At 41.7% G+C, this 18,336-nt stretch overlaps 1 protein-coding gene across 8 annotated transcripts in view; it reads right to left on the reverse strand.

Moving 5' to 3' along the window:
* The window catches only part of LOC138165296 (FGGY carbohydrate kinase domain-containing protein-like), a 545,803-nt gene that overhangs the window by 288,017 nt on the left and 239,450 nt on the right, over positions 1 to 18,336 (reverse strand). For all 8 annotated transcript variants that reach the window (XM_069093464.1, XM_069093465.1, XM_069093467.1 and 5 more), the window contains one exon: positions 11,819 to 11,934. In XM_069093464.1, coding sequence (XP_068949565.1) covers positions 11,819 to 11,934 — 116 coding nt within the window. The remainder of the gene's footprint in view (positions 1 to 11,818; positions 11,935 to 18,336) is intronic.

Below are 18,336 nucleotides of genomic sequence, written 5' to 3' on the forward strand. Positions count from 1 at the left end.
AATTAACTTCTTTTTTAGTGCTTTGCTAATGTGATGAAATGGCCTGAAGAAGAAATCTGAGCCAAGAAAACTCATAGATTAGCTGTTAAGTAGTGGATAGGATCATGAGGTCAAACTGCCCATATATTTGATTTTCAATCTTCAGACGGTTTCCTTTTTCCCTATCAATTATCCACATAAAATGGAGCCTTGGCATATGACATGATGGGCCCACTTATCATCCTGGGCATCAACCTGGAACTCATCATTTTCTCCTTAGAACCATCCTCCTTCAAACTTCCTTATTTCTTTTAAGGGGACCACCATTCTAGTCATCTGGGCTCTCGAGCATCAAATTAGCCTTTATGAGAATATAGATTTAGAGCTGGAAAGATTTTAGAATCCATAGACTCAAACTCCATTTCATAGATGAGGAAACTGAGGCAAAGAGAAGATAAGTGACTTACTGAGAGTCAGACAGCTAGTAAGCATCTGAGGGAGGATTCAAACTCAAGTCTTTCTGACTCTACATTCAGCACTTCCATCCACCATACCACCTAGTTGCCTCAATTCATCTCTCTCCTTCACCCTTTACCCAAATAAATGATCAAATGTCAAATCTTATCAATTCTGCCTTGACTATATCTTCCACATCCAGTGCCTTTTCTTCTGAGTGGAAACATCAGCCTAGTTTAAGCCTCATCACTTTTTGTATGGCCCATTGTGAGAATCTCCTAATTGTTCACTTCATGTCTATTGCCTTCCCTTTATCCAATGCCTCCTCCATACACAGCTGCCAGTAATTCTTGAAACACAGTTGCCAAGATAACCTTTAAAGAGCTCAGGGCCCATGCTAGTCTTTATCTCATAATCTTTCTATGACTCCCGATATCTTTGAGGACTATATTAACTCTTCAACCTGCTTTTTGAGTCCCTTTACTGTCTGGCATCCACTAATCTTTGTAGACACACCCCACTCTATTCTGCTTCATATGTTCCTTGCCTGTGCCAACCTGCACTTCCCTCAGCTCAATATTCCATCTCCTGTCACTGGATCTTTGCATAGGCTGTGCCTCATGCCTAGAGTCTATTCTCTTCCCACCTTTGACTTAAAATCCTTAGCTTCCTTCACCTCTGTGAAATCTTCCTTGATTTCCCCAAAACTTAGTGCTATCATCCTTGTCAATTTTCTTTGTATTCTACTTTGGACGATGGATCACAGAAGGGACCTTAAAGGCCCCATAGTTCAATTCCCTCCTTTTACAAGTGAAGAATTTGGAGCCCAGAAAGATTAAGCAAATTTGCCCAAGGTCACACAGGGCAGAAACTAGATTCAGATCCTTGCCTCTAGAGTCTCTAACCCACTGGATGCCTTCCCATGTCTAAGTCAGGATTCAAATCTCTTCATGTGGACATAGGACATCTTCACCCACAAGAACTCTGCTCAGTGTAGTCCTGGTGCCTCGTATGCAGTAGGTCCTAAGAAATGTCTGGATTGAAATGTCTGAAGCCTAAGAAAAAATTCATAGAATGTAGTGGTGCTGTTGTTGGAGATGCCTCCACTGTATTTAAAATGGGTACCCTTTCCTCTTCTCTGTAGCTGTTCACTGGGGATTCCAATCCAATCCAAATGGATTAAGTGCCACAGTAGACAAGGCAGTATGCTAGGAACTGGGGCTACAAAGACAAAGATGCTCTCGCGGCATATTTATTCTTCTGGGGAGAGACAATAAGGACGCCAAGTTCATATAAGTGAGAACTGACGTTGGGTTATAAGGATTGTTTTTGTTGCTCTGTAATTTTAGTCGCGTCTGACTCTCCATGACCCCAATTGGGTTTTCTTGGGAAAGATACTGAAGTGGTTTGCCATTTCCTTCTCCAGCTCATTATACAAAATAAGGAAACTGAGGCAAAAAGGGTTAAGTGACTTGCCCAGGGTCACACAACTAGTAAGCGTCTGAGGCCAGATTTGTACTCAATGAGATGAGGTTTCCTGACTCCAGGCCTGGCCCTCTATCTACTGTGCTACCCAGCTGCTCTTTATAACAACAAGAATGATAATAGCAGCAATGTCTAACATTTAAAGCTGCTTTACAAACATCATCCTTTACCCTTAAATGATGGCTGCTTGCAGCAGCTCTTTGCAGGTTTGGGAGAGAGGAATTATTTTCCTTCTACCTATTCTCCACTCCCTGACCCCCCAAAAGAAAGAAAAATCTCTGAGGTAACAAGGCATCTCTCCAAACAGTAACTCCCCATCACATCAACCAGAGGAGCACAGCATGAATCGGCTGGTGATGCTTTCCATTTAGAGACAAATTCCGTGGTCCTTGGTCAAGAGGTGGGGGTAGGAGAGAGAGAGGCCAAACATAAAGCATTGTTATCCATCTTAAGATCATTACCTGGTCCCTTAAGGAGTCCCTGAAGTAAGGAGGGAGTCGGGAAAATGTATCAGGTCTTTCTTTCTTGCTTTTTTTTTCTGAAATAGATCGTACACTTCAGCAGCTGAAAGGGTATGAAAATTTAACGGAATTTTTAATGTCTTTCTAGTTTGGCTAATACCGCAAAGAGAGCAGCCCAGCTGCCTCTCACCACAAGAGCAGATGGGGGGCTGGGGAGGCAGGACCAGGACTCCGGAGCAATTTGAACTTTCTCTCATTGTTCAGGGGACAGCTTCTGGAATCAATCAATCACTCTGGCTGGAGTCAGGCCCCTGAACCTTGGAGAAGACCGTGCGACAGCTCCTGGTCAACACAGCTCAGGTGTGACCCAGGAACCAGTAACAAGCCTGGGCTGTGGTTCCTCAGAAAGGAGGCTCTGCATTCAGAGCCCTCAGGGACACTAATGAAGCCTGACCTTCTGGGTTTCCAGGTCAGCACAGGGCTCCAGGGTAGAGTCCAGGAACTGGGGAACTTGAGGGACTCTGTTACAGGGTTGAACTATGAACCCCAAGGGAGACTGAGGTGTTATAAAGAAGCAGGAATGTGGAACATTTCCAAAAGTACCCTGAATTTAACACTGAATTCGAGGGGACATCTGGAGAGGAGAACTCACAAATAGGGAAATTGGGACATTGGGTCTCTTGCTGAAGATTCACTTGAGCTGAGCCTTGGAGGAGTGTAATACTTCCCAAAAGGAAGAAGAAAAAACCCTCAGAGGAATTTCCATGCAAATCAGAAATGGGGGACTTTCCCTCTAGTTTTTGTTTTTAGATCAGAGGAGGAGGATCAAATAATTAGAAGGGACCTCAGAAGTAATCTGTCCAACTCTTTGTTTCAGAGTTGAGCAAACTGAGTCCTAGGGAAATGAAATGAATTCCCCAAGGATTTCAGACTGTAAGTATCAGAGGTGGGTTTGGAACCCAGGTCCTCTGGCATCAGAATCTTCTCTTTCCAGGATATTGCTGCTGCCTAAAGTAATGATAACCATATTTTCAAGTAGTAAAATGCCTGTCGTACCATCTCCAGAAGGAAAATGCCAAAGGATCTGTGTGCTACCCTAGGAAGTAGAGTAATAGGAATGGTCCTCACTAAAGGTCTGAAAGCACAGTCAAGGGTGTTGTAGAGGGGATTCTTTTTCAGGTGTGGGTCAAACCAAATGGACCCTGTGGTCCCCTGCCAACTCAGCATTCTGGGATTCTGGGTTTGAGGAGCAAAAGTGACTGGAGTTTGGAAAACCCTCCAAGGGTGTGGTCCCATTCATCCCGCAGCGATGCTGTAGGGTCACTGCTATTACTTTTATCTCATTTACAGGTCAAGAACCTAAGGCCTAGAAATGGTAACTGCCTTTCCTGGGGTCTAACTACTAGAAAGTGCTTGAGGCAGAATTTGCTCCCAGTTTCTTCTAACTCCAGCTTCTGCCTTTGGTTTTTTAACCACACTGAAGTCTCCAAAAGTCACTTCCCAAATTTGGAACTGATTTTCTTCATCTTTAAAAAGAGAAGAGTTGAACAGGGGTTCTTAACCTAGGGTCTGCATGCTTGGGGTTATTAAAAACACTTTGATTACTGCATCTTGATGCAACTGATTTTCTCTGTAATCCCATGTGTTTTTTTTATGCATTTAAAACATTATTCTGAGAAGGAGGCCCTGGGCCTCACTTGCTTGCCCAAGGGGTTCACAATACAGATAAGGTCAAGGACCCCCAGACTAGGTAACCCCTGTCTAAGCTTGCTTCAAACTCCACTATTGTATATCTCTGTAACTTAAAAGGAAACAAAGGGAAAAATATAGATAGAATTGTCAGTGTTTCTAAATAGTTCCTGGGCCAATGGAGACAGCAGTCATGAAGTCCAATCCCGACCAACATCTGAAATGCATTACCTCGAAGGACAGTTCAATTGTCCCTGCAAACCAGCCCTGCTGGCTTGGCCAGGCCATTCCTGGAAGGACCATCAGCTAAAATAGCACTTCTGGGAATTGGAGGGCCACGGGGAAATGTGGAAGGAGAGTTGTTACCTTGGGGTTATTGGCAAGGGATTGGTCGTGGAAAATTTCAGAACCACTTCCCATGCAGAAGCCAAGGTCACACTGAAAACAGAAGATCCTTTCCCCTCGAGGTTCTGTTTCTGTGTTTCCATGTGTGGAGTCTGGGGAATAACAGTCAGATCGGACTTCTTGCTGTTTCTCACAGCTGATGATCCATCTCCCATCTTTGTGGCCTCATGCAGGCCATCCCCGGTGCCAGCTATCCATCCCCTCCTCATCTCTCAGAATCCCCAGTTTCCTTCAGAACTCAACTCAAGGGCCATGTTCTACATCCACAAACCTCCTCCCTTAAGTTGCCTTACATTTGTCTCGAATTTATTTTGAATTCTGGACAGCGTACTGTAACATACAGAGAACTGAGTTAGAGACAAGTAGATATGAGTTCAAGTACCATCCCTGACACACTGTGGTTCTGTGATGTTGGGAAAGCCACTAACACTCGACATTCTAAGCAACTCTAAGCTGCAAAACAGGGGCCAACCGGAAACGGAAGAGACTTCCTCACACGAGAGTTTTTCTACCAAAGAATCACAGGTCCAGGCCATATCCCTGCATTTTCAAATATTTTTATGTCCACATATTGCCTTCCCTGGCTAGAATTTAAGCTCTTTTGGGACAGAGACACTTCAGTTCTGATTTTATAATCTTTGTACCTGGCACAGAGCTTGAAACATGCAGAGGCCTCATATATGTTTGCTGATTGACTGAAAGGCCAATTTTTGGTGTTGCAGGGGAAGAAGCAACACCATTATTTCAGGAGTGGCATTATGGCTGAGGCTCCGTAAGCATGGGGGTCCATGAGGCAGAAACTTGTTTATAGAGGTTGGGAGGTGAAGATGGCTTTGGTAGATAGGAAGATCAGGAGAAAAATATTGGATCTAACATCAGAGAATCTGGATTTGAATCCCAGATTTAGTGCCTATTATCTGTGTGGCTCTGAACCTTTCCTGGCCTCAGTTTTCTTCTCTGTGTCACAAGGAAGAGAGGACAAGGTCTGCTTTTGCTTCTATCTGTTACCCATCACTGAACACTATCGCAGGCATACAGTAAGCACTTAATAAATGCTTATTACTTGATCCTTGATCGGTTGCTACTCTTTTCAGTTCATTTATAATCCTTTGATTCTATGATCAAAGACAAGAGTTTGTTTCAGGTGTGGTAGAAAGTCACAGGCTTCTAAGAGCCTTGGATCCTAGATTTTGAGCCAGAAGAGAACACAGAAAGCCTGTAATCCAACTTCTTCATTTTGCAGTTGAGGTCTTCGTTAAAGACAAGACCAAGTCTAAGATGTGTGCATCAAAGAAAAGGAGGAAACATGCTTGAAGTTTGGAAAGCCTCCCAGGCTCTATCCAAGAAGCTGTCCATGCCCTGGACATTATCTCCTGCCTTCATTCCTGGCACCCTCTCTTTTCCTTGTCATATCTGGATGAGTTCACCCAGAAACTTCAAGTTCAGTATCCAGTTGGCATCTCCCTGCCTGTGCCCTCAGGGGTGGAAAAACAATCAGACTGATCTAAACAGGACTTCATTAAGACACAGGATTTAGAGGATCTGGGTTTGAATCTCATTCCTATCTCTTACTGTGTGGCCTGGGACAATTCATGTAACATCCCTGAGTTTCAGCTTCCTCATCTGTAAAAGGAGAGGATGGTACTTAATTATTTCTAAGATTCTTTCAATTTCTTCTCTCTGATTCCTTGCTCTATTCCTTTTTGTGACATATGCTACCTGCTTTCACTCAGAACTTTAGACTATTAGCCCAAAGGCTTCATGGTGTCATCTCTAGTTGTAATCTTTCAAGGCAAACAGTGAAGGGGTAATTCCAGACCCAGTGCCAGAGGTCAGCGCATTATCCTGGTGTGCTTCCCTTCTTGTCTCTGTTTCTTCCTCTGGGATCTTTTGAGTATCTCCAAGTAAATCAGGTCACTTCTTAAATGGGCAAAAAAAAAATGCCTCTGCCCTACAGCACCAACTGGCTCTTTTAATTCTTCTGTGAAAACTCTTTATTCCTGGCAATGTCAATCATTATTAGCCAATGAGCATTTATTAAATGCTTACTATATTCCAGGTCCTTCAATAAAAGAAGCAAAACCAGTCTTTACCCTCAAAGAGTATATATTTGAATGGGGGAAATAACATGTAAACAAACAGATAAATACAAGATATAGACAATATCAATGAAAGCCAATTTTTGAGAGGAAGATGTTTGTTGCTAAGGGACAAGAAAAAGGTCCCCTACAAAAGGTAAGCTTTGATCTGAGTCCTGGGGGAAGTCAAGGAAGACATGAGCCCCAGTGGTAATCATCCAACTGACAAAAAGAGGGCCCCATATATAGACAATGACAATAAGGCCCAGAGATCTTGTGTGACTGGTACCAAGAAGAGGAACGCTGAGACTTTGTGTGGACACAATCAGTTGATCACTCAGTTTCCTCAGGAGGCTTTTTCTAACCTTAGATCTGTGATCAATCGCCAAGCAATTATTAAGTGCCTCTTATGCAGCAGGCACTTTGCCTTAGATTTCACCATATTTCCCTTCCTTATGGAACACTCGAATGATTCTGGGAAGGGGCCAGGCCACAGGTCTAGGAGCACAAATAGAATGGTAAAGTGGAAAGAGGAACAAGCTTGCTATTAGGTGACCTTGGTCAGTAACATTTCTTGATCATTTTCCAGGTACAGGAATACGAGCAAGGTATTTCTGCTCTTGATATCTCACTTTCCTCTTCTATAAAACTGGGATTCTGCACTACCAATCTATACTATCAGGGGTTATCTGGGGGGATCTTCTAATATACTAGCCTGAGACCTTCCCACAGAGCAGGAGAGCCTATCAAAAGCTTCCTTTATAATATACAGAGAACATTTAATAACCTCTGAAGAACTCTAAAAAGGTAAGTGATTATAGCATTTTGAAGCAAGAATGGACCTTGGTGAGTGTATATTTAGCCCCCATATATTATAAATGGAAGAGGAAAAGTTTAAAAGAAGACAGTGAGGAAAGAGAGGAAATTTTGTACCCAAGGTTGCATGGCTAATTATTGGAAGATATGGGACTAGCTTAGTCTCTTTCAAGGGGTTGTATATAACTTTGCACAAGTTATTATATGTTCTCTGAAACAAGCATATAGCCATAAAGGCATCTGCACAAATTGAATTGATCTCTTACAAAAAACCTAAAGAATGCCAGATGTCCTATTCCTAGAGGGGTCTTTCTACCTGCTCTGCTCTCCTTTTCTTCTTGGTTTGGCTTATTTTTATGATGGTGGAGGTAATATGGAGCCCACATTACCTGCTTCCAGAATGGAATGTCAACATTTATCTACAATTCATTTTATTGAAATACAGATTGATTTTGTCATATAATACTTGGTTTGAGCTTTCTTTTGGGTTGTGGCAAAGGAAGTTGTTCTAATAAAGTTTTAATTATGAAAGAAATTCCATTAAGTTCTTTCAACTTCATGAAACTTATTGCCCAATTCTGGTGGATGCTTTCCCATACGGACCCACCCAAATGCTTTCTTTACAAAATGACTTTGAACAGCAATATTATATCACTAGAAACATGCATGTTTTGTTACTTAACACTGTAAATTGCTTTGCCCCGTCCTTGAAATGCACCATATAAATATTGCATTTGATCTTTAACTTACACTTCATAAATAATTTATTTCAAAAATATTCCTCCATAAGGCCATCAGTTGCTGAAGTGTTCAGTTTTCTGGTAAAGCATTTATTTACTGCATGAGCTCTCAGTGCTTGGTAAAGGATTTGCTAAAAGCTGCATATGGAAGGAATTATGGTAATTGTATTAACACTGAAATCTACAACACTGAATGCTCAAATCCGCTAAAAGGTTTTGCGCCTTTATACCCCCATCTCAATGGGCACTGACTCCATTGGAAACGTTTAACACTTCATGGTAGGCTTCCGAGAGTCATTTTTTTTTTCTAATCACTGTACAGAATAGTAAAACATTTCTGAATGGGGCCATTGGGAGATTTTTCTAAAACCCTTACCTGATAACCAACATCTCTGAAGTATTTTCTATGTTATGCCCAAAAGGAAAGAATAGGTTGAGAATACTATAGCTTAGAATGTAAGGGAATCTCATACCATTAATTTTGATAAAGGAACCAATTTTAATTCACATACGGCAATATTCTGGTTAATGATGTGTCTCCTTAGGACATCCATTAAAAGTCCATTAAGTTAACAGGGAAAATCTAATAAAGTTACCCTGGAAATTTTCTGGTAGATTAACATTATGGTCTTTTAATGACTGCATCCTGTAGGTATGGCTCTATTAGCAAGGCTAATATACTAATTAAACTTGAATCTTAAGTGAGAAAAAGCTGCCTAGAGATGCTGCACTAAGCAAAATAAAAATAGATAGATAGATAGACAGACAGACAGATTCTTAAGTACAAGAATTAAGATGGGTACAGATCCCAAGTATACTAAGAATACTAGACAATGCCACTATACTTGCCTGCATTAGCTACAGGACTAATAGTCATGACAATAATAGGGATGGGGATAACAACTAGAATTGTGTTTCTATGGATACGGGGAACTCCCAGGTCAGGAAAAGTGTAATTATGTAATCATAATAACATGTATTTTTGGAACAGCAAAATCGGCAGTAGCTGATTTAGAAAATGCCCCAACAAGGCTATCAATCCAAGGCAGCGACAGATGAATGAACATCTACTCCACACAAAGGAGGGCAAAGATTGATAGATATTCTCAGAACAAATGATAAACAGGTAACACAAATTACAAACATCCTTCTGAAGCAAACAGACTTACTTCCCAGAGCACCAGTAAGGACTGACAAAAGGCCCACGTTGTTGAAATTGTCATTGAGAGTGGTTTGCCTCTAGATAGAGGCTTATGAAAGGCTTAGATCCCAAGGTGAAATTAGAACTTTTTCATGGGTGACATCTACATGAATTTGACCAACAATGAAGCCATCAAAAAGGGTTGAATCATGAGGATTTTTGGTTACAGGTATGGGACTTTATGGTAGTGATACAAGCCTAGAACTCTGCCATCAGTAATTACAGTGAATTTACCTAGGAGGAAGGGAAATTTGACCTCACTTTTCTGGTGGCAGCCAGGTAGGGAGGCAAAGTATCATGAAATAGTATGTTCCCTGAAGATAGGGATTCTTGTTTCCTTTCTTTGTACTCCCTGCCTTAGGAGAGTGCCTGGAATATAGAAAAAATTTGAGAAATTTTTGTTGACTTTTTATGCATATTGAGCTCATATTAGGCAATAGCTAATAATAGCTAACATTTCTAAGCCACATTAAGGTTTGTAAGGTGATGTCAGAGCAGAAGGCAGCAGCAAAGAAAGGAGGGGACAGGGGGAGAGAGGAAGAGAAGGAAACATTTCTTGGAGAGCTGAGTCTTGAAAGAAGCCAAGGAAGCCAAGAGGAAAAGATGAAGAGGGACAACATTCCAGGCATGAAAGACAGTCAGTGAGAAATCACTGAGGTTGGCAATGGAGTGACTAGTACAAGGCACAGCAAAGTGACTGATGTCAGTGGCTCTCTGAGTACATAGGAGAGTGAAATATAAGAAGATTGGAAGGGTAGGAAGGCTGGGTGGTGAACAGTGTTCAAAGACAGAGGAATTTCTTTTTGAACATGGAGGTAAGAGGAACACAATGAAATTTATTGAGTAGGGAGCAGTGGATGAAATGGTCAGATGGGCTTTTGGAAGATCACTTTGCCAACTGAATGGAGGATGGAAGAGAGAAGATTGAGGCAGGGAGGCTAACCACTAGGCAACCAAGTCCAAGTTGATATTATATCCAAACTTTTACAGAAAGTGAGACTGAGAGATGTTGCCCAGGTACACAAAGCAGCTAATAAGGGTCTGAGGTCAGATTCCACCTCTAATCATAACACCACCCTCCTGTCTCAAAGATCATATACTCTGGTCCTACAACTTTTTATAGACAAAGATACTAAATCCTGGTGGAAAAAGGGGAGGTTTACTGAAGCATCACAGTCTTCTCTATCTAATTATAATTTTTTATTTTTGCTTTTTGGAGGGGGGAGGGTAGGGCAATTGGAGTTAAGTCACTTACCCAAGGTCACATGGCTATTTTTTTGTGTTAAGTGTCTGAGACCAAATTTGAACTCAGGTCCTCCTGACTCCAGGGCTGGTACTCTATTCATTGTGCCACCTAGCTGTCCCTCATCTAATTATTAATTAATAACAGAGCCAAGATGAGAGTCCCCAGAATGTCAGACCCAGGCTCTTCCCACCACATCACATTGTCCCTTAGCTCATTAATGTACTTGGTATACAGAAGTTCTTAATAAATGCTGGTTCACTTGACTTGATGTCTGTTCTTAGTTGAACCAATTGCAAGAGCTTAATCTGAGTAATTAGATTGATTATATCATGCAAATATCACTTGGGTTATCTTATAACTATACCAGGGATGTATGTCAACACAGCATTGACACAGCTTAGAAGTTGATTATCTTGGTTCATGGGACCTAGAAATAGTACTCATTGATTCTTAGAGAGGGCTCCACGGTCAAGATCTGGAAGGGGCCTGAAGGACAATCTTGTCCAACCTCTCATTTGACACATCAATAGATGCAAAGGAAACTGAATCACAAGGAGGTCAAATGACTGGTCTTAGGACCAAAGTAGTAAGAACCAGACGTGGAATCTGAACTCTGGTTGTCTTATCTCAGAGCTTTTCCACTAGGTTGGGCTTTCTCCTCAAATGCTGTTTGCACTACATGGCCCCTGGCGTCCCTTCCACATCTGAGATCCTGCATATAATCGGAGTTAAGTTCACATAGAGAAGTATCTTTTATTTGAAGATGCACTTTTTCTTGCCTAAATTTCTGTATTTATCATTCTTTGTATCTCCATCTCTTTTTGTCATTGTTGTTAAAGCTTTTGGCCCAGATTTGTGATTTCCTCCTCATTATGGAAAATTTCCTGCCCAGAATTCCTTCCACCAATACCACCTGTCAACTGTACTCATCCTAGTGAGTGTGCACTCCATTGCTGCAGATTGTGACCTGCCCAAATCCTTCCAGTCGGCGCCCTTCCCATTCCCATCCCATAAGGAGGCTACCAGGTGGGGTGCTGATGTTCCACACCTAGAGTTCTTGGCATATGAGTTACTGCTCCAAGTCTTTGGAGAAATTTCCCTCGCCTTAATTCCATGACCCTATCTCGGGAATTCCTAACATCAGTGAAACTTAAGGTCTAGGTTAGATACTAAGGATACAACAGAGACATGTACAGGTGACATCCAGACATACGTATAACACGTGTTATACATGCTACCATTTCTTTCATTCTTTTTTTTACCTATTTTGCAGTAATTATCAGCCACAAAATCTTCCAAATTGATCATTTTCCAGAAACTGTCATCCCATCCATTGTCTGCAGAATAAGTCCATTTGCATACCAAGGAACAAAGAGATCTGAGGAGATAATAAAATAGAGATATAAGTAATAGCAAAGTTTTCTTGGGCTTCTCAGGGGATACCTAAGCACAGTCTAACATGGCACCTAATCCCTGTGCACATGATGGTCAAATTCTGGCTGCCCAAAGAAGCCCAAATAGGAAGATTAAAAGGATATCATAGCAGGGAGTAAGAAGACCCAGGGGCCTGGCCTATTTTGCCACTATTTCACTTTGTGACCTTGGACAAGTCACTACTCCTGTCTTAACCTATGTAGGTTGACTTTGCATGAATGGAACCAGTAGCCAATCTTACGTGTGCCATGAATTGAGGGCTATCAGCAGTTTTATTCTCCCAAATCTCCTCCCTTCTATTATCTAACCTGTTGCTGCTCAAACATTTCCCTCACTGGGTTCAAGTATTCAGTGATGAATGAGTATAACAGGGATGGAGCCAGCATGGTTCAGGAGATTATGGGACTATAGCCCTTGAAGCAGAAGGCACTTTCAACGTCATCTGGTCCAGTCTCCTCATTTGACAGGGGAGGAGAGAAGTTAAATGATTCACCTAAAACAACCACACCAGGTCAAGGATTCCAATCCAAGACCACTGATGTTCTTTCTACTATATGATTCCATCACCCCAATAAGATCAGATTTGGGGTCAGCAGAGCTCATTCTGGTATGCATCAGTGATGGCATGTAAGTACACTGAGTTTCAGCTTCCCCCCTGGCAAAATGGGATCACAATTCCTGCCTTCCATTGCTCACTGCATCGATGCTTAGATAGGAACTCAACTGATCCAAAGGCATTTATTGCATGCTAATGAGACGCTGTTCAAGGACACACAAAGACAAAAAGGACATTACTCCTGCCCTCCAGGAACTTATATTTCACTATGGGAAACAATATTTAGAATCATAATTCTATACAAACATACAATATAGAAGCTAACCTCAGAACCAGGAAGACCAGGGATAAAGTCTAAGCTCTGACACATTCTGGTGGGGTGAACCCACTGGCAACCCTTTAGGATTAGGAGCTGCAGAGAAGGTGCTGACCTGCCATTGGAAGGGAGAGTTTCCTCATTCAAGGACTCTCTATGTCAATGAGAGTCTCCCCAGTCTTTATTGGGCAATTTGAAAGGGAGGGCCCTTTGGTTCCACTCTTGGATCAAAGATCTTTCATTACTAGTAACCAGAGGTAAGTATCTAGTAATGGATAACTGTTGTGTATGGCTGATCCAGAAACACTTCCATATGATTTAAATCTATTGATCATGTGTCCTAAGGATATTTATCCACACCTACCTCTCCTATAGTTTCTGTTGGGTGGTGGGCCCCAGGGCTCATCAATGGCATAACAATGTCATCTCTGCGTGGACAGACCCTGGCATCTAGTACTCTAACCCAGGGTTTTAGTTTATAAGTTAAATGTTTTTCCCCCTATTCCATAATACTATTCCTTATAGCTTTATCTGCTTGTGTACTGTTTAGAGTGTTTTACTATATAAGGATGGAAACAATTTCTTTCCTTTTTTCCTTTAAGTATATATTAAATTTACCCTGGTATCTATTAATTCTCCACCTCCTATTTCTGAAATGGATTATGTTACAGCTTTAACCAGAAAATATTCTATATTCTTATTCTCTTCAAAGAGTGAATTCTTTCATTAAGTCCACACCACAGATCACAAGTAACAATATTAGTGATAGCTAGTATTTATGTGGCATTTTAAGACTTACAAACGGTTTCACACATGTGGTCTTATTTTATTTAGTGAATAGCCCTGGGAAATAGGTGATCTTATTTTCATCCCATATTACAAATTGGGAAAATGAAGTCTGAGAGACTTGGGGCAGTTAGGTGGCACTGTGAATAGAGTACTGGACCTGAAGTCAGGAAGATAATTCTTCCTGAGTTCAACTCTGACCTAAGAGACTTGCTAGCTGTGTGACCCTGGGTAAGTCACTGAACCCTGTTTGCCTCAGTTTCATCATCTGTAAAATGAGCTAGAGAAGGAAATGGCAAACCACTCTGGTATCTCTACCAAGAAAACCCCAAATGTGTGACCCTAGGCAAGTCACTTCACCCTGTTTGCCTCAGTTTCCTCATCTGGAAAATGAACTGGAAAGGACATGGTAAACCACTCCAGCATCTTTGCCAAGAAAACCCCAACTGGGGTCATGAAGAGTCTGACATGACTGAACTGAACAACAACAAAATCTGAGAAAAGTTAAGTGACCTGCCCAAGGCCACATAGCTAGTGAGCACCTGAGGTAACATATGAACCCAAGTCATCCTGACTCCAAGTGGAGTACTCTAGCCACTCTATGACCTAGCTATCTCCACAATAAGAGTCTAGGAGAATGGAGATTCATATGATTCCAGACCTCTCAGGCTTGAGATTGCTCATTAGGCAGCCCCCAGTGCTTGCCCTGGCCAGGAAATCTCCCTTTCTTATAGAAAAGCAGACTGGGGTCACACTTCTTAGGCACTGAAACGCTTTCTTCTCCTGCTCTACTAAACTCAAGAAAACATTTATTAAATGCTTATTACATGCCAGGCACTGTGCCAAGCACTGGTGATAAAGATAAAGGCAAAAAAATGTCCCGGTTCTCAAGGTGCTCACAGTGTAGTGGGGAAGACAACTTTCAAATGACTATGTTTAAACAAGTTAAATACAGAAAAAAAAAAAAAAGAAGATAATGATTTGAAGGAAGGCTAACTTCAAAGCAGCTATTTCACTGTTAACTGTTATTATTCTTTCTGAGTCATATGGCATTCCTCAGGTCAGACCGAGCAGTGTAATTCAAGAAAAGCCATCCCTCCCTTCTCTCAGACTCAGTTTCCTCGTCTGTAAAATGAAGGTGGTAAATGGATGATCTCTAAGGGCCCTTCAACCTCTGAATTTCTACGATCTTAGGTCAAATTTCGATCTTTGGTGAGAGCCCAGCTCCATCTTCCTCTCTAGGAACCCCGCCCGTTCAAACACTACCAGATCGAATTTCTGAGCTATTAGGAGCCTTTGTATACTGGGCACACATAAAGGGAATACAGTTGTAAAAATCCTGACCATATAATTGAACCTTAAAGCTGCTCAGCCAGGAACAAGAAGAGCTTGGGACTTGCTTACTTAGGCTTAAAGGAAAACACACACCAAAAGCTTACAGTTTGCAGGATTGCAGGGACCCTGGCTCTATCAGCTTTTTTTCCAAAGAAAAGCTATAATTGTGTTACTGCATTATTTATATGCCACTCACAGTATTTACATTTCAAGTCCCACACTTTCCAGGGAAACCTTTTGTTCTCTTTCTAATGGGGGCAGAACCTGGACAGTCTCAACTGAACCAGCCAGTGAATAACAGAAATGCCTGTACAGGGGGGAAGGGGAAAGACGAATGAATTACAGAGATATGCCAGGCCAAGCCTGTCCTAGAGTGGCGGTGTTTCTCCAAGCTTTACAACAGATTGACTTAAGGACCTGAAAACCCACCCCACAGGGAGATCCAGGGACCTGAAGCCCACTTCTAACTGGATAAACCAAGAAACAATAGGGGTCCTTGATGGGTCTGTTTGGCTGAAACTGCTTCATGTCCTGCAGCATCACTCCTGCGAAGCATCTGTCAAAATTCAGTTTTCCCGGTATTGGTTCTGGGCTTCTTCAGGACTTGCTGACAGGTTTCTGACAGGCTGAACTAATGTAAGGTATGAGATAGCACAGGGCCATATTAAGTTGCCATTTTGGGGAGTGTGTGGCTGATAAAATGGTCCGACGGGACCATGACAGTGTGGCACTAGCACTGGAGTCCTGGAAAGCAAATACAGATTAGGAGTGGGGGTCCTCACCCCTCTTCCACCAGGCAGGCCAACATTCTTTTTTTAAGCTAGATTAAGAATGTCGCCTAAAGGAACCTTGGAGGTATTAACTCCCACTGTGATCTAGCCTGAGGCGCACCATGGGACTTAGAAAGAATAATAGCAGGCAACAATGAAATATCTGCTTTAAAGTCCCCATCGCACTTTGTTGCCTTTTTAAAAACTCTCACAACAATCCTTGAAAGGAGTCAACCAGGTTTTATTATTCTCCTTTTACAGCTGAGGAAACTGAGGCTCATTAAGTCTAGGGAAATAAAGTTAATGACTATCTCTCCCTGACTCCAAGTCCAGTGGTCACTCAGCAAGCATTTTTTAAAGAGAATACTATGTGTCAGGCTCCAGATGTGCCACAACAGGCAAACATAAGGTTCTTGCTTTCAAAAGGTTCACATCTCCATGGTGGAGATGATAATGCCAAATGATGTAGAACTTTGTGTTGTGATTCAATGACAGGAGGGGCAGACACTGTACTAAGCACTTTACAATTATTATTTCAATTGATCTTTACCACAGTTCTGTGAGATACATCTTACTATTGCCCCCATTTTACAGATGAGGAAACTGAGGCCAATGGATTCAGTGACCTGTCTAGGGTCACACAGCTATCAGGTCTCTGAGGGTAGATTTGAACTCTGGTATTCTTTTCTCCAGGCTTGGTGCTCCATATAGTAAGAAGGACCTTAGAATTTCCCTGACCCAAGATCCTCAGTTTATGGGTTATAGAATGGTAGATTTGATGCTGCCATGGACCCTAGAATCCATCTGGCCCAATCCCTTCCTTTTCTAGATGATAAAAAGGAAATCCACAGAGGTTGGGTGACTTGTCTAAGCTCACAGAGCTAATGACAAGGGCTAGATTGGATCCTGGGTCTCAGACTTCAAATACAAAGTCCTCTCTACTACAACATACTCTGATCTATTAATCTAACCTCTGCTCTATTCACTTAACGGGTTTATCTTGAGAACCATACAACATGTTTGAATGCACCTTGTAGTTATGACAGCCCACATCAGTGTAAGCTATTGTCACTGACATTCGAATTAATAATAAAAAGAAGATGGCTTGGCCAAATCAGCACATGGTAGTAGAAAGCGAACTAGACTGAGAGGCTGACTACCTGTGTCACTTTGGGCAAGTTATAGCCCTTTTGGCCTCAGTTTCCTCTTCTGCAATATGAGGAATCTGAACTAGAAGACCTCTGATCCATTTCACTTATAGGATGCATGAATGACAGATATTGAGCCAGAAGGGACCTTCTATATCTATGAACTATATCTCCATTTTACAAATGAGGAAACTGAGGCTTAGAGAAAAAAAAGTATCCTGAGTGACCTAGGACAAGTCCTAACACCCTTCAGGTCTTCAGTTTTCTCAACTGAAGGGGTGAGACTATATGTTCTCTATAGTTCCTTCCACCTATAAAAATGCTAGGAACTTTTATATTTGTCTAAAATCGCACAATTAGTAAGTGATTCGATCCCTGACCTTCTGACTCTTCTTCAAGGTACAATGTCGCCTCTCATGTGGGGAAAAAAAAACAACAAACTGATTGCATAAAGAACTCTTCAACCAAGCTGATTTGTGTTTTTTGTTTTTTAAATAATTGTACAGAAAAGTGACAGGCTGGCTAAGGAGGAATGCAGGAGAGGGGCAGTCCTGAAACGATTCTATCAGGAAGACTGAAGCTGTGCCAGGCTCAGCACTGGGGTGCTTGTTAAAGATGAACTCTTTTAAAAAGGTGAGTTGTTTGTTTTGGTCTGTTTTTAGCTACGTTGGTTTCAGGAGGCAGAACAAAGAAGTGTAAGCACCTCCCCATGGTGGACTGGACCATGGTGGTAGATGATGGAGACAAGGCAGAATTCCTTTTTTTCTTTTGTTTTCTCTGTAAAGGGGACAATTTTCAGACTAGACATTAGAGAATGGAAAGGATCCCCCAGGAAATTAAATATAAAATGTGAAGAGGAGGGAATGGAACATGTAGCTGTCCTTGATTAGTTCAAGTCATTGGGACTGTATGAATGATATGTTGGGATGCCAAAAACAATTCCAGGATGTGAGTAACTAAGGGGCCATGCTGTATAGTGGATAGAGTGTGAGCATAGCAATTAAAAGGTTTGACTTCAGCTCCCTCATAAGATACATGTCTATCTGTGTTACCATGCACAAGTCACTCAGCCATAAGAATAGACATTCAAATAGGCCTTTAAAGTTAGTAAGGAAATTGACACCAATGATCTCAATTAGTACAGAACTCCAATGTGTTAAGTAACACAAGGATTGTTATCTCCATTTTAGAGATGAAGACAGTCTTATCTGTAAAATGGGGATAGAACGATGTACTGCCTGACTCACAGGCTTATTGCCAGTAGAGTGCCTAGTAAATATTCCAGTGGTTCAAGAAATTAACTTTATAAATAGAAGATGGGGAATGTATGGTTGAACAGCTATTTGAATGAAAAAGAGCCAGGTGGGGCTGGAAGGTGGCACAGTGGATAGGGCATCAGTCCTAAAGTCAGGTAGGAACTGAGTTCAAAGTCAGC

Source organism: Petaurus breviceps, unplaced genomic scaffold (assembly GCF_028583685.1).
Source record: "Petaurus breviceps papuanus isolate PSGF00001 unplaced genomic scaffold, PetGlider_PUasm1.0 208, whole genome shotgun sequence".
In the NCBI taxonomy this organism is placed as follows: Eukaryota; Metazoa; Chordata; class Mammalia; order Diprotodontia; family Petauridae; genus Petaurus; species Petaurus breviceps.